Here is a 20,645-nt window from a genome sequence, read left to right as displayed (position 1 = left end):
CCCAAAGTAAGTGTTGGTAGCAATGCATATGTACTGTACTCAAGTTGGAATACATGAATATGTGGTAAACATAGTTAATGGGTAGTTAGATTTTGTATTTCTGATTGTATGTTTTGAGGAGAAGTAAATAAAAATAGAAATTCAATCTAAATTTAAGAAGAATTTGGAGTAGAAACTTAAAACCTAGAGAGAGTAAAAAACTATATCTAAAAGCTAATAATGTTGTATGAAGTGTGAATGAGTGATCCCCCCATCCAGCTCCACTCTGCAACATCTAAGCTTCACTTTCGGGCTTGAAACTGGGCCAAAAACAGCTCAGAAATCGTCCCCAGCGTCTTCTATTCAATGCAGCACAAGACGCTTTGTCACGCATACGCGTCGCTGGTCTTCTGCGCTTGTCACCCGTACGCGTCAGTCACGCGTACGCATTACTGTGCGACTTTGCTGGTCACGCGTACGCATCAGTCACACGTACGCGTCGTTGTAAAATACTCCAAGTCACGTGCACGCGTCAGCCATGCGTGCGCGTCGATCCTCGCTGCTCAACTCCTTAGTTTCCTGTGTTCCTTCCACCTTTGCATGCTTCCTTTCCATTCTCTAAGCCATTCCTGCCCTGGAGAACCTGAAAACACTAAACACACATATCACGGCATCGAATGGTAATAAGAGAGGATTAAAATGTTAGTAATTTAAGGCCAAAGAAGCATGTTTTCAATCAAAGGACAGAATTAAGAAGGAAAATGTAAAACATGCGATTTCTCTACATAAGTGCGAGAATAGTGGATAAAATCCACTCAATTCAGCATAAAATGTACCACGAAATAGTGGTGCATCACTCACTTCCTTGTCAACATGGTTGTTTGACATAGAAATCATCTCAACCTCTAGAGACCTATCCTATAAAATAGCCAATCCACCCCCCTTTTGTCTTTCATCACCTCTGCAGTCCATACCAATAATGTTGTTCATTCCACCCTTATTTCTTAATCTCATCATCTCATTCGCCTTTTTCCTAGTCTCCATTAAGAAGACTAGGTTGGGAGTTTGTTGTTTAATAAGTTTGTTTAGAGCTCTAATTGCCCATGAGTTTCCAAGCCCACGACAATTCCATCTTAAGATCTTCATTGGTCTCGGCGGGCCTGCTCTGCAGCCTCCACCATTTCTGTTTTGTTTCCTGAGAATTGCTTTTCGGACTTTGTCTCCCCACTCTCAATCTCCATCTCATCTCTGTCAATTGTCTTCCTTTTTTGTGCCTTGTTTTCTTTTTCTATTTTTCTCTCTGTATCATTTGGTATTTCTCTGGCTTGTTTCTTCCATCTCTTTGTTGTGCTTGCATTCTCTCCTTTGCTTGAGTTTGTAATTTCTTGAAGCGAAATCCCATCTTCTTTCTTCTTTTTCCCATCTTTCTAGTTTTCTTCCTCTTTAGTCTCCTTATTCTCCTTCACACTCATTTTCAAGTCTGACATTGTTTTTTTTTTTTGGCTTGTCCTTCCTCTTGTTTATTGATTTCTATGGATCTTTATGTTGTAAACTCATGGAATTCCTTCCCCTTTTTGATCCCATCCTCCAGATTCCTCTTCGATGAAGAGGTTTTTGAAAGTGTTATCATAGGGAGCTAGCTGTTACCTTCTCCAATGTTGGTTTCAAAAGAGTCCACCATTGACAGGCATACCTGTTTTTCCATTAGTTTCTCTGTGATTCTTGCTTTACGCTTTCCTTCTTCCTTCTTCCTTATTTTCTTCTTGTTGTTTTGAATTTGTTCTACTATTTATTATATCAACTCTAACACTAGTAATATCTGCTTTTATCCAGGGATAAAGAGATTTGGATTTATGCATACCTCTTTCCTCATCTTGTTTTTCTTTTTCACAGTTGTTTTCTTCATGTCCTGCTCTTTCATAGTAGTAGCGAACTGTTGGTAATCTTTCATACTTGAAATTTACCCATGTAAGGCCATCCTTCTTGCTCCCCACGTTTGTTCCTTTCATGAAGGATGTGTTAATACTCATTCTGACAGTTGCTTTGATGAATCTGACTTGGTCTTTTCCTACTTCAAACAGCTCGTAGCTCACTACATCTCCTATACAGGCGGCTATCTTTTCTCCAAGTTTTTTTGTTTTGCAGTGTTTTGGGAGGTTCCAAATTTGCATTTTCGTCTCCATCTTATCTAGGCCTTTGTCTATCTAATATTCAGCTCTCTCCCATTTCTTCACTAGCAGCTAGACATTCCTGAAGAACCATGGATTTTCTTTTAGCACCTTGTTCAAATCTACCTCCTTATTGAAGAAGAACTGATAGATTAGGTTGAACTTCTATAACTCTAAAGCCTGGTTTCCTCCATATATTGGATAGTGCTGTCTGGATCTATGTAACATTGCATGTTTGGACACTTTCTGAGATTTGTCTTCGTCATACACGATAAGTGTTTCTTCCTTGTCAGATTCTTGTTCTATTGGTTCCACGTATTCTTCTTCGTCAACCATTATTTGTACTCCACCTCGTTGGGACACATACTTTCCACTCCACTAGTTATCACTAGTGAAGACTCTTCACACGATGTATTTACTCCACCTCGTTAGGACACATACTTTTCACTCCACTAGGCAGTGTTTGGTTAGTGTCTTTTAGGCACAAAGACAGAGACACAAATACATAGAGATAGATAGACACAAAATACACAAATTTTTTTATTATGTTTGGTCATAGTGTACAAGACACTCTTATTTAAATCAAATATCATTTTTGTCCCTATACTGTATCCACCACTGTCATCATTGCTTTCCACCACCATCATTGATTTTTCTACCATCCAAATTACTATCATCAACGTCTCTAATTCATAAGCAATTCAATAATTAAAAAAAATAAACAAAAAATAAAAAATAAAAAGAAGATGAGAAGGAGGCAGCAATTGGACTTTCTTGTGTTCCATTACCATTATCATGAAATACAATTTTTTAAGAAAAAGTGGTGGCTCATTTTGTGTAACTTTTTTTCATCATCCAAACTCATTGTCGCCACGGCTGAAGAAGAGGCAGATCTAAAAGCAGCACAATCTGAAAAACATAAAGGCAGAAGCACATGGATGAGGCAGATAGAAGAGCACATACAGATCTGGAGATGAAGTAAGAGAAGAATCGACATGAAGACCAGATCTGCTCTCTGGAGCGTGAAAAAGATGATTGGTAAAAGAAGAAAGAAGAACAGAAGAGAGAAGAAAAAAAGATGATGATAATTAAATCTGCTATATGGGACATGAAGAATATGAAGAGGATAGACGAAGATGAAAGAAGAACAGAAAGAGGGAAGAGAAAAGAGATTAAAAAAGAAGAGTGTTAATAGTATAGGATAAGTATGAAATTTTTAAAAAATAATAAGGATAGAATTGTCCAAAACTTTAATTCAATATGTGTCTCAAGCCAAAAATGTGTCTTAACATTTTGAGAAGACACAAAATACATGTTTTTTGTGAGTAACCGTGTCTTAAAAAAATTGTCTCAACAAACAAACGGTGAACATGTCCTACCATGTCCATGTCTCTCGTGGACATAGACAGTATTACGGACAGTAACACTACACTCTTCAAACCCTAGGAGAGGCTCCCAAGGACGTGAGGAGAGAGGATGTATAGGAAAAAAAAACAACAAAGTTTGTGTGGTGCGTTATACTTGGCTTAAGGGCTTGTTTGGGTGAGCTTTTAAAAAAAGATCTTTTTTTGAGTTATCTTTTTTTAAAAGATCTTATAGAGAAGTAAAAGTAATTTTATGTTTGGATATCTCATATAAAAAGGTCTTTTTATCTATCAATTATGTTTGGGTATAACAGTATAAAAGTATTTTTTTGTTCATTTATTACATGAAAAACATCTTTTTTTTTTAAGGAAAAAAGATCTTTTAAAAAAAAATGTAAATTACAACTTCTCAAAAAAGATCTTTTTTTGATTTTACTAGTGCTTTTACTTTTACTACTAGAAATTTGCCAAACACGTTAAAAAATAAAAAAAGACAACAAAATAATGGCGCCCAAACATGCACTAAGTTTAGGATTCTTATATTTTGGTAGTCCAAAAAGAAATAAAAACAAAACCTATATTGAATTATTAAAATACAGATAAAGGAAAAACAAGTAAAACAGGGAGAAAACAACTATGACAAAAGAAAGAGCATTAAGATAGAGCATGGAACTCATCAAATCTACAGAATAAATCACGATACACATGTACATCTCTAAGCGAATACAAAACATGTGAATTTGAGTAGACAAATACATATAAGTCACAACGCCAACCAACTCAACTACTATATATACATCAATCTGCCGCTTTCTAATTAATAAGTAACTGGAGCCTAGGTTAATTCCTTGGCCTGTGTCCATTGCTATCATATCATTTATCTGGATATTCACTTAATGGGAAGGACCTAATTAGAAACAATGACGATAAAAAATAGCATTGTTCTTGGTTTTTAATCCGTGCACCAAAAGTGCCTAGCCTAGCCTAGCCACGCAAAGGGAAAATTGGTTTGAAATCAGATTTTGGAAGGGGGACTTCATGGAACCAATCATGAAGAAGGGCCTCTTCTGCACTTATCCTCTGGAAAACAACAAACCAACAAACAATTCAGACAGTTATTATTCAGTTCACATCACGAAAAGACAATTAGAATTCATTTAATTAACAACATTTACCTCTTCGGGATTGTAAGTAAGAAGCTTCTTCAACAAGTCGAATCCTAGCTCAGACAGAACTGGTGAACCAGTAAAAGATGTGGCTGGAAATTTCTTCCTTAGCATATTGTACCTGAAATAGAAATCATCTATGGTCAAAATCCTTAGCATATTGTATCAAAGAATAACGGTTGTAGAGAGGGAAAATAAGAAGAGGTAGTGTACTTACGGTTGTTTAACAAATTTTGCTTTAGGACCAGGTAATTTAGATAAGCCCGGCCAAATCTTCTCATCAGGTGTACCCAGGGTCCTAAAAATCTGCAACGTGCAAACAGTAACAACAAAGAAATGTCAATAGGATTCTCCAGAAGATACTAAACAGACATTATGATTTAAGAAAAAGTCTAGGGGGCCAGCAACTTTTGTGTTTTCTGGCCAGCACTTAACCATCAAAACAAAAGTGAATGATCTCCCACCATTAGATGTAATCTCACACCATTAAAAACACTATTGATGGCCAATTGATGGTTACAAAACACCAAAATTGCTGGCCCCCTAGCATTCCTCTTAATTTAATTTTCTCCGTGGGTGGCTTTTTTTGGGGGGGGGGGGGGGGGGGGGGATTGTGGAATATATCCAGGTGAGTTGAGTAATAATAACCTTATCAATTTGTTCAAGTTCTGTTCTACCCGTGAACAGAGGTTCCCTGGCAACAAACTCGGCCATTATGCAACCCACTGACCACATGTCAATTGCGGTTGAATATTCCTTAGCTCCTAACAAAAGCTCTGGAGCCCTGCACATAGTAGCAATTCCCCTTCGTTAGTTTGACATGAATACCATGCTCTACAGAACTCATAAACAAAAATCAACACAAAATTGGAAAGTATAACTGTGACAATGCAACTCACCTGTACCATAGTGTCACAACAATAGGCGTATATGGCTTCAGTGGGCTTCCAAACTGCCGGGACAACCCAAAGTCACATATTTTCAGCTTCCCCTTGTCGCTCAGCAGAATGTTTGATGTCTTTAAGTCCCTATGGAGAACCCAATTGTCATGGAGATACTTGACACCTTCAAGAAGTTGCAGCATCAAAGATTTTATTTCACCCATACTGAAGGGCTGCTTCTTTGCCTCCATCAGTCCCTTAAGGTCATGCTCCATGTACTCCATCACCATGAAAGTACCATCATAACTATCCACAACTACTTCTTTAACATCCACAATGGCGGGGTGATCAAAAGACAAGAGAATGTTAATTTCCCTCAAGGATGACAATGGAAAGCCATCCCTTTCTATATTCATCTTCACCTTCTTCAATGCTACTATTTCTCCGGTCTTCTTATCCCTAGCCTTATAGACAACACCATAAGTTCCTTCGTTGATTTTCTTAATCATTTCAAACTCACACACACTTCTACAACTCTGAAGCATGTTTATATTTCTCTGCGGGTGCATTAAACCGGCATCTTCATCAGAATCACATGCATAATCACCAACATCACTCTGTTCCTCATCATCGACCATGAAGTCAGTAGGGAATTCCTTTTCAGAATCACTACCATCAAAACGGCCCCCACTATTATCTCGTCCATTGCTTCCTGAGGATCTAGTGATTGTGCTTTCTGAACATTCTCTTTGAAATTCACCAATCTCAGGACTTGGCTTCACTTTGCCAAAATTAAATTCAGCAACAGCACCCACCGGTGATTGACCATCAGAAGCCCATCTAGACATTTTGATGTTCCACCCTTGGGCATTGTTCTCTTCATCTGCTTCTTGGTCATCATGCCCTGGCTGCAAGACACAAGATGAATTTTGTGGAGGCATCCTAGAGACACCCCCATGCAAACGACCATCTTGTACGGGGCTTGTCAACAGAGTTGGACAGGAGTGAGACACAGTAGTAACCTGTGTGACCCCTTTTTTGGAGGGGATCACTCCTTCCTTCTCTGGTAGATCCCACACAATCGGAGAAAATTTTCTTCTCTTTCCCGGTGGTGGCAAGACCTCATCTCCATCAACTGCTTTAAACCCTGAGGCAGGTTCATAGTCACGCACCCCAGGCTCGACACAGAGCTCACCTTCCTCTCTCTCCTCTTTTCCAACATGAAACCCATTCTGTACAGAACCATTCCTACAGTGATCAAGCTCCTTGATGGAACTCTCCCTGTAAGATTCTCTTCTCAGAACAACACCTTTTCGCCCTGCCGCCATTTGATAGTCACAAGCACAATTCCTCTCAATCAGTAAACCAATTTATTGAGGAAAATATGTATTCAATCCAAAAACCCCTTTAAAATCTCAAATTTCCAACCCTAACCCCAAAAATAGAATCAATATTCGATTAGGTTTTCAATAATTCACATAACCCAATCAAGAACACGAAAGGTTCAATTACAATAACTTATCTTATCCTTCTTTTCCTCAATACAGCCAACAGTGAATTGTATCAAATCGGGGGAAAGTAACAGCATATGAAGAATACACAAAAATATCAAATTGAGAATTAAGAACAAAAACACAAACACAACATTAATTAAAAAAAGCAACCGGAGATCAAAGATAAAAAAAATTAGGGCATGGATAGGGAAATCGAGAGGAGATCGATCGGGAACAAAACCCTAGGTAGTGGTTGGTTCGTCTTGATGGTTATTATTTTTCAGAGGTTTCGAATGGCCTTACCGGCGGCGAGACGACAGAGAAAAGAACTGATGAAGGAGAACGAAGGAATGAACGAAAGTAGCGAAGGGTCTCTGCGATCGATGATTCGAGAGAAGTTTTTGCCAGCAGCCTTTCAAGTTTCAGTTTCAGCTGTGTTGTTAGTTCATGTTTGACGCTGTTTTCTGTTATTTAATGGGGTGTGAGATTTTTTTAAAATATCACGTTGCAACTTGCGAGCAGAGAGGGCGGCCCAATTATTCTATGCTAGTCGGTGGCTTTTACGCGTATTCTATCTTTCCGAGTTTGGCTGTTTGGCAATTGGATTCATATGTGGTTTCCTATTTTCAGTTTTCAGTTGGAGAACCGAATGCATAGTTGACCCCGTCATAGGACTGAGTTATTGGGTTATTGATTTAATTAATGGGTCATTAATTTATTCAGTTGTTTAGTTATAATTAAATAAAATTATAAAATTATAAAAATAAAAATAAAAAATTAAATGCATATTTTTAAAAAATATATTAATTATTAATCAAATATCAATTTTAAATATAATTTATGGTATAAAAATAGATAATAAATTAATCATTAGTACAAAATATTTTTTTAATTTAAATAAACGAAAAATAACAAAAGATAACACAATCAATATCAATATATTAATATGTTTGTATATTAGGTACTCTTATTTATTTGGTATTCATGTCAATTTATGTTTTTTTTTTTTTACCAAAGATAGGACACTCGAACCCGCAACCTCTTAATTGAGTACGGAAAGACTATGTCATTTGAACTATAACTCATTGGCCATGTCAATTTATGTTTAAAAAGATAAAAAAAATAAAAATTCATTCATAGTTATTATATATTTAATTTTTGTCATGCACATTATGAAGAAGCTTGATGGCACAGCGGCAAGGGCTAGGGAATTATTTTTACTTTTTGACTTTTCTTTTTTTGCCTTTTTCTCCCATTTTTAATCCTTTTAGTCATATTTTCAAGTCTCACCCTAAGCACCTCCCTAATTTTGTTTACATTATAAACGAGATAAGAAATGTGATATTTTTCGGTAAAAACGCTGAAAAATATATATTTCAGTAATTAATATATTTGTTTTATTTATTAAAAAAAACCAATGAATTATTGAACTGATTTAATAGTTTAATTAGTCTAAATAGAATCGAATTATAGTCTAAAAAGAATTGAATTATAGTTAAATCGATTTAATTAAGTATATAATAAAATTATTACAAATTTAAAATTTTACAATTTCACTTAATTTATTCATATGATATTATTAAAAATTTACAAAATAATTTTTTTTAATTAACTTCAAAGTTATAATCAAATAATCAGCAACAATTTTTAGAACAAATATTCAGAATCCAAAAACAAAAAAGTCAGATAATCCAAAAGCACCAAAAATAAAAAAAATTAAACAAAAAATTCAAATTTAGCAATCACATCACCAATAACCCAACTTAGAATATAACAAACAGAAGAAAACAACTCAATAATCAAATTTCAGTTAAAATAAAAGTTTGGATAATATTAGTTAAAATCACTTTTACATAGATAATTACTTAAAAGGACATGACATTAAATTATAATGTTATTTTTTTATACATGTTTAATTTTTTTTTTATACTTTTTTTCTTATATATTTTTTATATAGTATATTTTTAATACTCTTAGTATTCTTTTTTAGTACATTATAGTTTTTAACTATTATTATTATTTATAGTTAATTTTTTTGTTTAATTTATTTTACCTAATAGGATCAATAAATTCTATTATAAAAAGATAATAGTAAATATAATACACAAAAATTATAACTATAAAAATATATAATGTCAAATAAAAAATTAATAAAAAATATAAATAATAAATAATAAAAAAAGAGTTTATATAGAGAGAAATAATAAGAATTTTAAAAATAATGCAATAACATGTATAAAGGATAAAGTTTGGTAAAAGAAAAACAAATGTTGAAGGTAGTGGCTAAAAGCACGTTAGTGCAACGAAGAAGTTAGAAATTATTACTTCTTGTAAATGTCGTTTTATGAACAAAATCAATTCTGCGTTTATAGAGAAGAAAATTGGCCAAATAAAAAATTGAAGATTTCAAGAAATTCTAACGTACTTTTTTCCTTTAAACGTCATTACCAAACACACCTTAATTAGTTCGAAATCGAAATCTTTAAAAATGTAATTGTCCCTTTACTCTCTTATAAAGATCTAATCCAATGCCATGTCAACCCTAATATATGATAACTTTTTCTTTCACTAAGGGCCAGTTTGGCTAAACTTTTTAAATAAGTTCTTTTGAAAAAGGAGCTTAAAATATAAGGACTTTTATTAATATTAACTTTTAAATAAGTTATTTTGAGTTTGGAAAGTTATTATGGAAGTCATTGTTTTAAAGTTGTGCATTAAATAAGAGTGATAAAATAGCTTTTGAAAATAGGAGAAGTCACATTTTTTAACTTCTTCAAAAGCTCTTAAATAACTTTTTGAAAAGTTAAAAGTTTATCTAAAAAATTGTACCAAACACATTAATGTAACTTTCTATAAGTCAAAAGTTGAAAAAAGTAATTTTTTGGTGTTTTCCAAACGGCGAGCTTGTTTGAAAACCCCGGAATAAAATTCTCTAGAGAAATGGAAATTTTTTTCATATTTTGGTATTAAAAAATAGCATATATTACAATTTAATGAGAATTTAATTCTCATTTTAAGGTTATATACAAATCGGACTAAAATAGTTCTGATTTTTAATTCTATTCTCATTATTTCTCATTATTTGATACATAAAATTTGATAAACCAAAAATATCCTCATTAAAAATCTACTTTATGGCTGTCGAAGCAGCACTCTAACTTCTACTGAAGCTCTTCCATTGTTGAGGGCCCTAGTTATGCAAAGATCTCCCAAGATTGCTTGCTTCTGAGTTTTCTTTTTTTGAAGTGTCTCTGCCATTATTGCCACTCTTACGCATCCCTCTACCCTGCAGTGCCACGCCTTCACATAGGAGACAACTGATGAGCCTGAGGCTGCCATTAAAGCTCTGAAAGAGGCCTCAGGCATCCATTTCCATCAAATAACGACGTTCACTGATGCACTGGTTCTTCTGGGATTGAAGCTCTACCATACATCTTCTCTTTTGATTTGGCAAAATATTCATTCTCCTCATCTTCTCATTCTGGGTCACCACTCATTACCCATAGTTCAACAAAGAAAAAAAAAAACTAAACCACAAAGTTGACAGTGTCTTATTTATTAGTAAAAAATCTCAAAAAATTAAACTAGGTTGAAACTTTGGACAATTGCACCTTCAAAATCATGGAATGAGTGCAGAAAAAGAAAATAAAGAAGAAACAATTTACTTTGTTGAAGCTAAAATAGTAACATTCACTTTCCATTCAATTCTTTTGTTCCAAATTTAAGAATTGATGTGAGAATTGAATTACAAATCAATTCTCTAAAAAATTTAATTGAATTCCATTCTATCTCATTAAAGTTTTCACACACACTCTAAACTAGCACATGCATATCACACATAATACAACAAATGTGATAACAACATCTTCTATTAATATTGGACACTTTCTCCAACATTCTCGTTTTCTTTTTCTTTCTTTTTCATCTCTTCAACCTAGGCTTCTCATCATCGTCGCATCTGCCATTTATGCCATTAATGTCTCTTCCTCGACTCTGCCTTTATTCTGCTTCCTTTCCTTGTCATCGTTAGCAACTGTTCTTCCTCTGCACTGCCGCTTCCTCCATTGCATTTGATGATCTATAGATATGCCTCTAAGTCTCTCGTTTATGCTCTGCAAAAGGAGAAAAAGATAATGATGTCAGAGCAGATGGGACTTAGACAAAGACGGCTGGAGAAGAAGAAGACGATAACTATGATTCCTACCTGATGCAACAGACGAGATGGTGAAGGTGGGAGTAGTAGAGGAATAAAGACACATTTTTTTTTAAATTTTCTAAACCTGTTTTTTTTTTTTTAAATTTTATTAACACTAGACAACATCGTTTGCGGGGGAGGAGGTTTGATAAAAATCGATCGAGTCTTGGTTCAGTTCAATCGATTAGTTTCTAGTCAATTTTTCGGTTCTAAAATGGTTTTTGATTCCAACGATTCTCCTAATAGATCGAGTTGGACTCTTCACCGGCTTTTCGGTACGACTGGTCTGACCGATCAATTCGGTCTAAGTTTTAGAAAATTGGTTTTCACTTTTCATACGATTTTTATTAGGTGATGTACTTTTTTTTTAAATAAAGGGTAAATTACTCCTTGTAATATATATATATATATATATATATTTTGAAAGTGATTCACTAAAGATTCTTTAGATCCTCAAGTCATAAACACAGTTAAAGACATTGTTGTTGATGATGTCAAATTCAAGTTTTAAGGGATTGTAGATTCGGATCCTCATGAGATTAAAGATATTGTTGTCGATGAGGTGGAGATCAATAGGATTTGTAAGATGAGGTGACAATTACGCACAAGAATTTAATCACTTTCATGAGACAAAAGTCTTGTGGATAGTGAACTCCGAGGATATTATCACCAAACAGAAAAGGATGGAGGAGGCATACAATGGGTGTACGCTGAGGTTGGGAAGGAGTTGCGCCTATGTAGCAGAGATTCTCCGTACCTCGGTAGCACAAATGTTGCCACGTGTAACGAGCTGAATACATACTTGCACCTTGTTGATGGGTAAGTTAGTTCGAAAAGATGCACGTGCAAGCACTGATTTGAGGTACTCGACACGGATTCGATTTCAAATGAAATGGGTTTAACAGGAATTGTTATAAAGAAACGGATTCATGAGGGTTTAATTCAATATTGCTGAATCAATTTCCCCTGTGGGGTATGTTCGGGGTTGGTTCATTTATTTTCAATTTTAAATAATAAAAATATCAAGCGCTCTTAATTCCGTTCGGTAGAACGCGGGTCTCCAAAACCCGATGTCGTAGGTTCTTATCTAAGTCAATATGGAACTCTGCCCTTTCCACTTAAAAAGAATGGGCTTCTTCTTTCATCGAAGGTTTAGAAGCCTTGGACACCAAGAAGGTTCAATCTGAAAGAGAATAGAAAGGCGGGGGGCTAGAGGAAATAGGTTCCTAAAGAAAGGAACTTTATTAAATCGGATAGGTCTGGTCGGACAAATATTCGAAATAAGTAATCGAATAAGTTATTCGAATAGCAAATCGAATAGTTACATAAGTGGAGAAGTTGAAGGCTTTTACCACGTGAGAAATTTATGAGTAAATATTTATCAGCCAAAGGGCGGGAACGGTTACCAAGGAGTGCGCATACAAGACTGCACCTTGTAATTAATTATCAATTACAGAAGTAGACTATAAAATACTAGAAAGTTTTAGGGAATAAAGGTTGGAATTTCGTTTCAGAAATTACTTACGCACTCTCACATCCCAGCGACTTTCTGAGTTTGCCTCAAGTCAATTATCTGTAGGGTTCCTTCCATTTGTCTTTATTTTCCATTTATAATTTCAGTAAACTTTACCTTTCAAGCAAGTTTATCTTTCAAGTTAATTTATCTTTCAAGCATCCTTTAATTTTCATGTCCAATTTACATTTCAGTAAATTTAATTTTCAAGTCAAATCCCTTTGATCCAGTCGAAAGCACCTTTACCGCTTTGTTTAAATTTCAACGTAATCTTTCCGATTTCAGTTAATTTACTTTTTGAAAACTTCATTTTTCATTTCTTTGGTTCTTTTACAAATTTCGATTTATATTTCATTTCAATACCCGTCTAATCGAAGACGCTTTGATGCACTTATAGAAAACTGGTACCTGCAAAAGAAGAGTTGGTTTTGCTCGCAGACCATTAGAATCGAACCACCATCAATTTGCTAAAAATTGACAAAACAAATTGGCATGCCCGGTGGGACAGTTTTAAATTGAAGTGTGTCAAAAAGTTTTTATATCATTCGGTGTATGCGATTGAGAAGTGGGAAAATCATTCACATGGCTGATGAAGTGTCAAATGTGAATGGTGGTTCCTCCACCAATGATAACATACCAGTAATTGTGCAACAAGCGGACGTGACTTCACGTTCGAAATGTGCAATTGGAAGTGAAAGTACTGCGATTACCACTGTGCAAACTGGAAATGTTGGACGTAATATTCGTCCACGTGGTTTTTTACCACCGACCCAGCCTCCATTAACCACTGGTTGGCCTCCTTATGGTCTTCCTCCTGGTTATGTTCCACCAGTGGGTAATTTTATTCCTCCCGTTCGATTTGGGAGTGTAAATGGAGGGAATAATTTCAAAACCCACAACAATATTCTGAGTATTCTCATGACTATAATGTGGGCTCTACTTCGAATGCTGCTAATTCTATGGCAGTATATCGACAACAAGTAGAAGAAAGTTATCATGACTTAGTCAATTTGTTGACTCAACAAATGATCACAATTCTAAATCCTATGATGGCTGATCACGAATCAAAATTCGAATGCCTTGCTAAACAAGTCGAACGAATTGCTCGAATCGTAGATTATGAGGAAGGTGAAAGACATGATGCCAGGGAGAATAATAAAGGATTCAAAAATATTTTTCAAAATGAAAATAATGTTTTGAATAGAGGAAATCCTCATATAGTTCCCTGTGGACAAGATGCTGATGAGGTTCTAGCCAGATTATGTGCTAATCATGGTGGAGAACGTTATCAAGTCACAAGAATTGTAGAGGAAGTACTCAATCGAGTTGGCTTGAATGTTGGATTTATGAATCGACCTCATTTTTGTGTCTGTTTTCCCTCAAGTTGTTCAAATGGTTGAAGTGCCAAGAGGGGTGAAAAATCCAAAGATAATCACAAAATTTGCAAGGAAAGTTGGAGAGTCAACCACTGAACATGTCGCTCGGTATTTGGTTGAGATTGGAAATTCAGCCAATGATGAGAATTTGAAAATGAAGTTTTTTCCTTCTTCGTTAACGAAGAATGCGTTTACTTGGTTTTCAAATCTCAGACCAAATTCGATAACAACATGAAATTAGTTGGAAACTGCTTTTCATGCTCAATTTTATCGAGGAAAAATGAATGTGGCAGTTATTGATCTAGTTGCTTTGAAACATGAGGATGGTGAAACTATTGATGATTATATGATACGTTTCAAAAATGCTAGAAGTAGATGTTATGTGTCATTACCCGAGAATGAAGTTGTGAAAATAGCAATTATAGAGCTAGGTTTTATATGCGCCGAAAGTTGCTAAATGTGCTTATCCCTGATTTAGCCCATCTGGCTGAAAAGGTCTGTCAGACCGAACTTACGAAAAAGGAGAAGGAAAAATATAGGAGTGAACAGAGATCGAAGAGTAAACCTTTTACTCGAAAAGAGAAAGTGGCTTATGTGATTATGGAGTCCTCAGAGGAGGAACTCGATTTCGAAACAGAGATCGATTTGGCCGAACTTAAGAAGGGCCCTCCATATGTTTGCTCCTTACTTAGAAAGCTTCCTAGTAATGAAAAGTTGAATGAATCAAAACTTAAAAGTGGGAAAAAGTATAGTTTTGATATTTCAAAATCTGATCAGATTTTCGATGTGTTGCTTAAAGATAAACAATTAATTTTTTCTGAGGGTAGAACTTTACTTTCGGTGAAATATTTGAAAGGAAAACCTTATTGTAAATTTCATCAAGCAACCAGTCATTCGACTAACAATTGTATTCGTTTCAGGGACTTAATTCAGGAAGCTATTATGGTGGGACGTTTGAAATTTGACGATGGTAAGAAGGAAATGAAGGTTGATGTTGATCCCTTCGATGTTGATGCTAGCTTTGTCGAACCATGTTTTGGAGTGAATATGGTTGGCATGTCTTACGACTTTGATGTGGCTCTTGATGGTTTTGAGTCACAAGTTCGATCTGTGTACCCTCGGGCAAGAGATGGCTTGCTCGATTTCTTGGTACAGCAGAAGATTAAAGATCGTGATGTGTCTTTATGCCCACGATGTAACGCTGTGTTTGATGCTGAAGCAGCGGCGATTTTCGAAAATGAAAGAATGAAGACAGAATTGGCTCATAAAGAAGAGCAGGCGCGCCAAAGGCAGCCAATTTGGCGTGTTGAGGGTCAAAGCTCTAAGACCCCTCAGCAAAATATGGTTGCACCATTGAGCCGGTCTCAAGCTATAGTGTGCAATGGATTCGGAATTGTCAAGAGTTCCAGAATCGAGATGCCCACTATCGAAGAAACCCACAGTGGGAACATCGAGGACCTCCTCGAAATCAAATTCCCTATTATTGTTGTCGAGCCAGAGGATACCTCACGGGCAGGGGTAGAAAAAATGTTAATCAGAACAAAAAGCCTCTACAGATGTAAGCAAGGGGGCAACACCCTCCGTCCATTCCTGGATTGTCTTTCTTCTGATGGAGAAACGTTCCCGAAGGGAATTCCATCTCCTGCAAGGATGGAGAAAGGCAAAGCTATAGCCAATTCTTCGGGAGTCGACAAGGGTAAGGAGGTTGACTTGGATGAGGAGTATTTTGAGGAAGGAGATGATAATATGGTTGGAACAATCTCGATTATTCCAACTGAGTATCTTGGGAAATATGAAGGTGACCCCAAAGAAGACTATGATGTGGAAGCTGAAGAAGCTTTCTCCTTCATCCGATATGAGGATGAACCGAGTTATTTTCTAAGGCCTACTGAAAGGCATAAATCTCATCTCCGCCCACTCCATATCACCACCACTTTGAGTGAGATCAAAGTGAATAAAGTTCTGATTAATGGGGGAGCAGCAATAAGTCTCCTGCCTGAAAGGATGTTGATGAAGGTGGGGAAGCACCCTGATGATTTGGTCCCTACCAACATTGCTGTGACAGACTTCAGTAGTTCATCGACGCCAGCAAAAGGTCTCGTCACTTTGAGTGTAAAAGTTGGGTCCTCCAAACGAAATACTGTGTTCGTGGTGGTACCGTCAAAAGCAAGCTATAATGCTTTGTTGGGGTGAGATTGGATCCATGGAGTGGGGGATATACCTTCTACCGTGCATCAAAGTGTTCTTCTTTGGATGGAACATGGCAAACCTGAAGTTATTAAAGCAGATTCGAACCTGTATGTCGAACAGTTGCATGTTGACTTTAGGGTGTGCAGTCCTAAATTGAAACCTTTGAATATTGACAGGACGCTGAACTCTTACAATTGTGAAGGTTGTTACTTGTCTTGGGAAGGATTAACAGTGAAGCTGTGCTACCCATAGTTGAATGTGAGCCCAACTGATTGAGATTGTCTTTCTTAAGGGCTAAATGAAGGATTACTCGATGGACCAGGGTCAAGATGTTTCAGACTACCTGGTAACTTTAAGCAATTATTTAAGTAATTCTCTTTCTGTAGGTAATAAAAGTGGTTCCTCTGATGAAGTGGAATCATATAGGAATGCAAGTTCTTTAAGTGATTGTAGTAACTCGATGCCTTTTATTAAGTTTTACCATGGTTTTCATTTTTCTTTTTTCTGTAATCCAAGTGATGTTTCAAACCGAACTACTGATGTAGTGGCAGAAATACATGATCAAGTACATTCAACTCCCAATGAATCTGTTGATTTTTCTTTTGATTGCATCTATGATCTAGAACCTTTGGGTTTCGAAAAGTATTTAGTAAAAAATGATGATCATTTCAAAGGGTTTAAATCTCAAGATCTCTTAGAAAAAATTAATCTGGGAACTTTTGACAATGTTCGAATTACATATATTTGTAAAGATCTTATCGATCCTTTTCGAACAGAACTTTTTCATCTTTTACATGAATTTAAAGATTGTTTTGCTTGGGATTATCATGAGATGCCTGGTCTTAATCGTTCTGCTGTAGAGCATCGATTAGCATTGAAACCAAATGCTCGACCTGTAAAGCAAACCCCTCGTCATTTTACTCCGAAAATCAATCAAAAGATTAAAGAGAAAATAGAACTCTTGATTAAAGCGAAATTTATTCGAACTGCACGATATGTGGAATGAGTTTCGAATATTGTTCCTATGATACTACAACAAATATGAGCTTTAGCAACGCCAAATTTTACAACGCCTTAAAACCATTCTGTTAGATAGTTTTAGACAACTGTTTTTTATAGTGTTACTGTTGAATTCAATTTTTCATTATTTTATAGCAACAAACTAAAACCGTTTTCTTTGACTAGTTTAAAGAACAATTTTATAACCGTTACCATGATTTAGTTTTAAGCAACGATTTTTTATTGTTGTTTAAATAATTGCACAAAAGAAACGCATAAAAACCGTTACCAAAATGCTACACTTTAAAACCGTTCTATTATATAGTTTTAGACAATGGTTTTTACAGTGTTGCTGTTGAAGTTCGATTTTTCATTATGTTATAGTAACAAAATAAAACCGTTCTCTTTGACTATTTTAAGGAACGGTTTTATAACCATTACAACAATTTTTATCAAACAACAATTTTCTAATATTATTTAAATAATTATACAAATTAAAAGATACATACAAAAATAATTATAAATAATCATACAAATTTAATCAATTTTCTCTATAAATACTAAATTTATAGAACACTAAAAAATTATTGTTATAAACATATAACAAATATTATTTATAAAAGAAATAAATTTAAAATAAATTTATAACAAATATTATATATTTTTATTTCATTCTCACTCTAAAATTTAACATAATATCTTTTTTAACATTTCAAAAAAATTTCAACAACTTCCCTTTAGAACAAAATACAAAATTGATCTTTTAATATTTATTGAATTATTTTTAATTTTAAATAAGAGTAATTACTTAAGCCTAATTTATAAATTGAGCCATAAATATTTTTATGTATTCCTAAAATAATTTTATAATATTTTGTAACAAAAGATGAAGTTGTTACAAAAATTTAAAATATTTTATAACAAAATTAAATAATAAATTATTTATGATTTATTATATTTGTTGAGAATTTTATTCTAAAAAAATTATTTTGTTAAAAATAATTAAATAAAATTTTATAATACTTTAAATTTAAAAATAATTAGAAGTTATATATAATTTTCATAATAGTTGGATTTTAAATTAATTAAGATTTTTATATAATTTTTATTATAATTGAAATTATAATTTTAATAATTGAAAAATAAAAAAAATTTTATAATTTAATTTAAGTAACTTCTATTATAAATAACTTATGATTTAATTCAAATTTTTTATTTAAAAAAATCTATTAAAAATAATTAATTTGATTTTATGAATATTTTAAGTTTAAATTAATTAATATTCATATATATTTTTATTGTAATTAATTATTTTATATAATTTAAAATTAAAATTTTAGTAATAAAAAAATAATAAAGAGTTAAATGATTTAATTTAAATAATTAATATTTTAAACTTAAATTATATTTTATAAAGTATAATTAACTTGTTTATTTTATAATTTAAATTAAAATAATTATTTAAATATAACGATATATTGATAAATAGTATTTTTAAATACTTTTAATAAAATACATTTAATTTTAAAATTATTATTCTACCGTCTAATTTTATCAAAATATATATTCTATTCTTATACTTTTACAAAATCCATAATTTTTAACTCTATTTTCCAAATTCCAAACCCTAACCCCAATACTAATTTCACTCAACACACGTGAATACAGAGAGGGGAAACGAAAGAAAGAAAGGGAAAGAGAGAAGAGGGGGCTCGGGGAAGAAGGAGAGGGAAGAAAGAGGGAACGACACCGGCTAGGGTCACCGCCGTCGCTGTCGCCGGAAGATAGGGGAAGAGCTGCGTCCGAGAGAGGGAGAACTAGACGGACCGTCGCCGCCATCATCGCGCGTCGCCGTCGAGAACACGGACGAAAGGGAGACTTGAGCAGTGAACAAGAGGAAGCTTCGTCCAGAGAAAGGGCAGGGTGAAGAGGAACGCGAAAGAGGAAGAAGAAGAATGCACGGTATATCAAGTTGTGTCTTTCTACCTTAAACATGAACTGTGCTTAATTTCAATTGAATATATCTTTTTTTAATGTACAAATGAATTTGAAATTTATAGGATGGATCATGGGGGGCAAGAGTTTACGGTGGACCTTCTGGAACGATATGCTGCTAAAGGGTGTGGAGTTATCACATGTATGGCTGCTGGAAACGATGTCATTGTCATTGGGACCAGCAAAGGATGGGTCATCAGGCATGATTTTGGGGTTGGCGATTCAAATGGTAAAAATTTAAACTTTTTGGAATCATCACATTGCCTTTGCCATGATTGTTTGAGCATGTCCTGTGTTATCCAAAGTTCAAATTAGTTGACATCTTGTTGTGAATTCAGTAACTTTTTCTTTTGGGGTAGCTAATTGGCGACTCTGTTTATGTTTTGATCTAGAGATGGAGTAGGGGTTCATCTTTTTTTTTTTTTATCCTTTTGTTTAGTTGATAGCTATGTGGTTGAGCTTATTCTGGAATTTGGATTTTGTGCAATTGATTGGTAAGAATGTGATATTGTTTGGAGTGCAGAGATTGATCTCTCTGCGGGTCCACCTGGGGAGCAGTCGATCCACAGGGTTTTTGTTGATCCTGGAGGGAGTCACTGCATTGCCACTGTTGTCGGTCTTGGGGGAGCTGAAACTTTCTATACTCATGCAAAATGGACCAAGCCTCGAGTTTGAGCAGGCTAAAAGGTCTTGTTGTGAATGCAGTTGCGTGGAACAGGCAACAGATAACTGAAGGTAGAGTTTATTGTTCACCATATAATTGATTGATGCCAATTGCTTGTTGGTGTAAGTAAATGCTCATTTCTTCTTGAGGTTTTGATTGAAATTCTCAAATGCAGTTTCTACCAAAGAAGTCATTCTTGGTACTAAAAATGGTCAACTTCATGAATTGGCTGTGGATGAGAAGGATAAGAAGGAGAAGTATATTAAGTTTCTCTTTGATTTATCAGAACTCCCAGAAGCTTTTTATGGGCTAGCAGGTTCTATACATTGTTTTGGTTCATTTTTCAAGATTTTAGGGTTTAGCTATTTCCATCTCTCTTTTTCTTTTATTTTCTTCAAGGAAACTGAAGCCCGAGTTTACTATTCCTATTAACAAAATAAATAAATACTAAGCTAGAGTTTTCCCCCTCAACTTTTCCTTCAAATATGACTCAAGACATTAAATTACTGGTTCCTTTTCTTTTTCTTTTCAGATGGAAACAGCTAGCATAATTAATGGGACTAGATATTATGTGATGGCTGTTACTCCTACTCGGCTATATTCTTTCACTGGCTTTGGGTCACTAGAAGTAGGGGTGTTCATGATTCAGTTTTTTCATAAAC

General features: G+C 34.6%; 1 protein-coding gene across 1 annotated transcript; it reads right to left on the bottom strand.

Annotated features, from left to right (window-relative positions):
- Positions 1-4,148: 4,148 nt before the first annotated feature.
- LOC107631496 (cyclin-dependent kinase G-2) lies at positions 4,149-7,661 on the bottom strand. The gene is made up of 5 exons (XM_016334959.3): positions 5,577-7,661; positions 5,326-5,461; positions 4,895-4,983; positions 4,687-4,798; positions 4,149-4,591 (listed from the first exon to the last, which is right to left on the bottom strand). The coding sequence occupies exons 1-5, from the start codon at positions 6,884-6,886 to the stop codon at positions 4,496-4,498; spliced, it is 1,743 nt and encodes a 580-aa protein (XP_016190445.1). The 5' UTR covers positions 6,887-7,661; the 3' UTR covers positions 4,149-4,495.
- Between the last annotated feature and the right edge of the window lie 12,984 nt (positions 7,662-20,645).

Source organism: Arachis ipaensis, chromosome B1 (assembly GCF_059453495.1).
Source record: "Arachis ipaensis isolate K30076 ecotype BB chromosome B1, ASM5945349v1, whole genome shotgun sequence".
Classification (NCBI taxonomy): domain Eukaryota; kingdom Viridiplantae; phylum Streptophyta; class Magnoliopsida; order Fabales; family Fabaceae; genus Arachis; species Arachis ipaensis.
The sequence above is the reverse complement of the archived record's forward strand: the minus strand, read 5'-3'. Positions and strand labels throughout refer to the sequence as shown.